Source organism: Telopea speciosissima, unplaced genomic scaffold (assembly GCF_018873765.1).
Source record: "Telopea speciosissima isolate NSW1024214 ecotype Mountain lineage unplaced genomic scaffold, Tspe_v1 Tspe_v1.0229, whole genome shotgun sequence".
Taxonomy (NCBI): Eukaryota; Viridiplantae; Streptophyta; class Magnoliopsida; order Proteales; family Proteaceae; genus Telopea; species Telopea speciosissima.
The window spans coordinates 26,018-28,141 of NW_025317565.1; the positions used below are offsets into that span (position 1 = coordinate 26,018).

General features: G+C 42.5%; 1 protein-coding gene across 1 annotated transcript; it reads left to right on the top strand.

Annotated features, from left to right (window-relative positions):
- Nucleotides 1-401: 401 nt before the first annotated feature.
- On the top strand, nt 402-1,652 carry LOC122647852. Its single transcript, XM_043841155.1, has one exon. The coding sequence runs from the start codon at nt 402-404 to the stop codon at nt 1,650-1,652; it is 1,251 nt and encodes a 416-aa protein (XP_043697090.1).
- The last annotated feature ends 472 nt before the right edge of the window (nt 1,653-2,124 follow it).

Here is a 2,124-nt window from a genome sequence, read left to right on the forward strand (position 1 = left end):
TTGGCTGCGGATAAGGAAGGGACTGTTTTGGAAGGGCATGAGAGGCGAGCTGATATGCTGTCTTAGAAAGGGAAGGGGGCAGATTAGTCCAATAAACCCTCAGCTAACTTTGAAAGGCTGAAACGGCAGGCAGCGGAGAACCGTTCAAACCAGGGATCCTTAGACAAAGGTATGGGTTTTTCTAGTTCTCTTAGTTCTTCTTTATTGGGCCGGGCCAGTGGAAGAGGCCCTAAATTTTTACCTCAACGTATTCCTGTGAAGGAAGGTGGGGCCATTAGATTGGAGGGACCTAGTAAGGGTGGGACTGATGTGGCTATCCATCACCTTAGATGAATTACATCTCGTGGAACGTGAGGGGTATGAATGCCCCTACAAAGAGACGTGGGATTAAAAATGTGAATATGGACAATAATGCTAAATTAGCCATTCTTCTTGAGACTAAGGTGAAAGCGGAGAACTGTGCTGCTACCTTTGACCCTGTCCTTTCAAACTGGAAGTATTTACATATTGGCGAGGCAGATTCTACTGTTCGCATTTGGTTGGGCTGGGATGCTAAAGTTTTTAAAGTTGAGGAAACTCAAAAATCCACTCAATTTATTCATGCTAAAGTGACTACTTTGGGGACCTCTCTTAATTTTTTGTGCACGGCTGTTTATGCTTCGAATTCGATGGAAGAAAGGAGGGAGCTTTGGAGGGATGTTATTACTCTTGCTAGTAATATCTCCATTCTTGGGGTTGCTCTAGGGGATTTTAATGTTGTTCGTCAGCAAAGTGAAAAGCTTGGAGGGGATCCAGTCCATCAAGAGGCTGTTGATGATTTTAACTCTTTCATCTTTGAACCTGATCTTATTGATTTAAAGTGGAAGGGAGAACTCTTTACTTGGAATAATAGGCAGGGGGGCAGCTCTCAGGTCTGTTGCAAATTGGATAGGGCCTTGGTTAACTTAAATTGGATGGATGCGCTCACGTCTTCCGAAGCCACTTTCCTTCCCTCGGGGTTGTCGGATCATTCTCTAGCAGTGGTTTCAATCCTTGATGGGGTAAACTTTGGCCCAAAACCTTTCCGGTTCTTTGAGGCTTGGATTGGAAGAGGGAGGTTCGATGAAGTGGTGATTAAAGGTTGGGACTGTCCAGTAAATATGAAGCTCAATCCTATTCTTCGGTTTGCGGCTCGCCTAAAAAATGTCAGGGCTGAACTCAAGAAGTGGAATAAAGACAGCATTGGAGATGTTTTTCTTGCAGTCAAGAATGCAACATCGGAGTTGACTCACATTCAAGTTAGCCTTGCTGCCCACCCAAATGACTCCGATTTAGTTATCTTAGAGTCAAAAGCCAAAAAGAAGTTATGGGAAGCACTTAGCACTAAAGAAAAATTCCTTAAGGAGAAATCAAGAGTCAAGAATATTCAATTAGGGGATGGAAATAATAGCTTCTTCCACAAGTCCATGGTGTGTAGGGAAAACAGGAATCACATTTTGGAGGTGCACAATGAAAGAAATGAGGTTATCAAGGAACCCAATCTTATCAAAATGGAGGCAGTTTCCTTTTACATGAACCTGTTTGGAGCAAATGCAGATGACACTGGGTTTTTCCCTGAGTCTATTCCTTTACAACAAGGCCTGAATCTTGCACAGCAAAATAGTCTTATTTAACAGATATCTAATAAGAAAATTAGAGAGGAGGTGTTTGCTATGAAGAATTCCAAAGCTCCAAGGCCGGATGGGTTTGGGGCAGCATTCTTTAAGCACTCTTGGGAGGTTGTTGGAGAGGATCTCACGCTGGCCTTTAAATGGTTTTTTTCAAAGTCCATTATGCCAAGCTCTATTAATGCTACATTCATCAGCCTAATCCCAAAAACCGAAGCTACTTCTTCTTTAGCGGGCTATAGACCAATAGCTCTTTGCAACCTATTTTATAAAATCATTACAAAATTTTTATTTAATAGGCTGCAAGGAGTTGTCGGGAAAGTGGTTAGTGATACCCAATCTGCTTTTATCAAAGGGCTTTGTGGATAACATCCTTGTTTGTCATGATGTGGTTAGGGGCATTGACCAGAAAGGGACTTCACCTACGGCAGTGCTGAAAATTGACTTACATAAAGCCTATGACTCCCTTAGTAGAAAG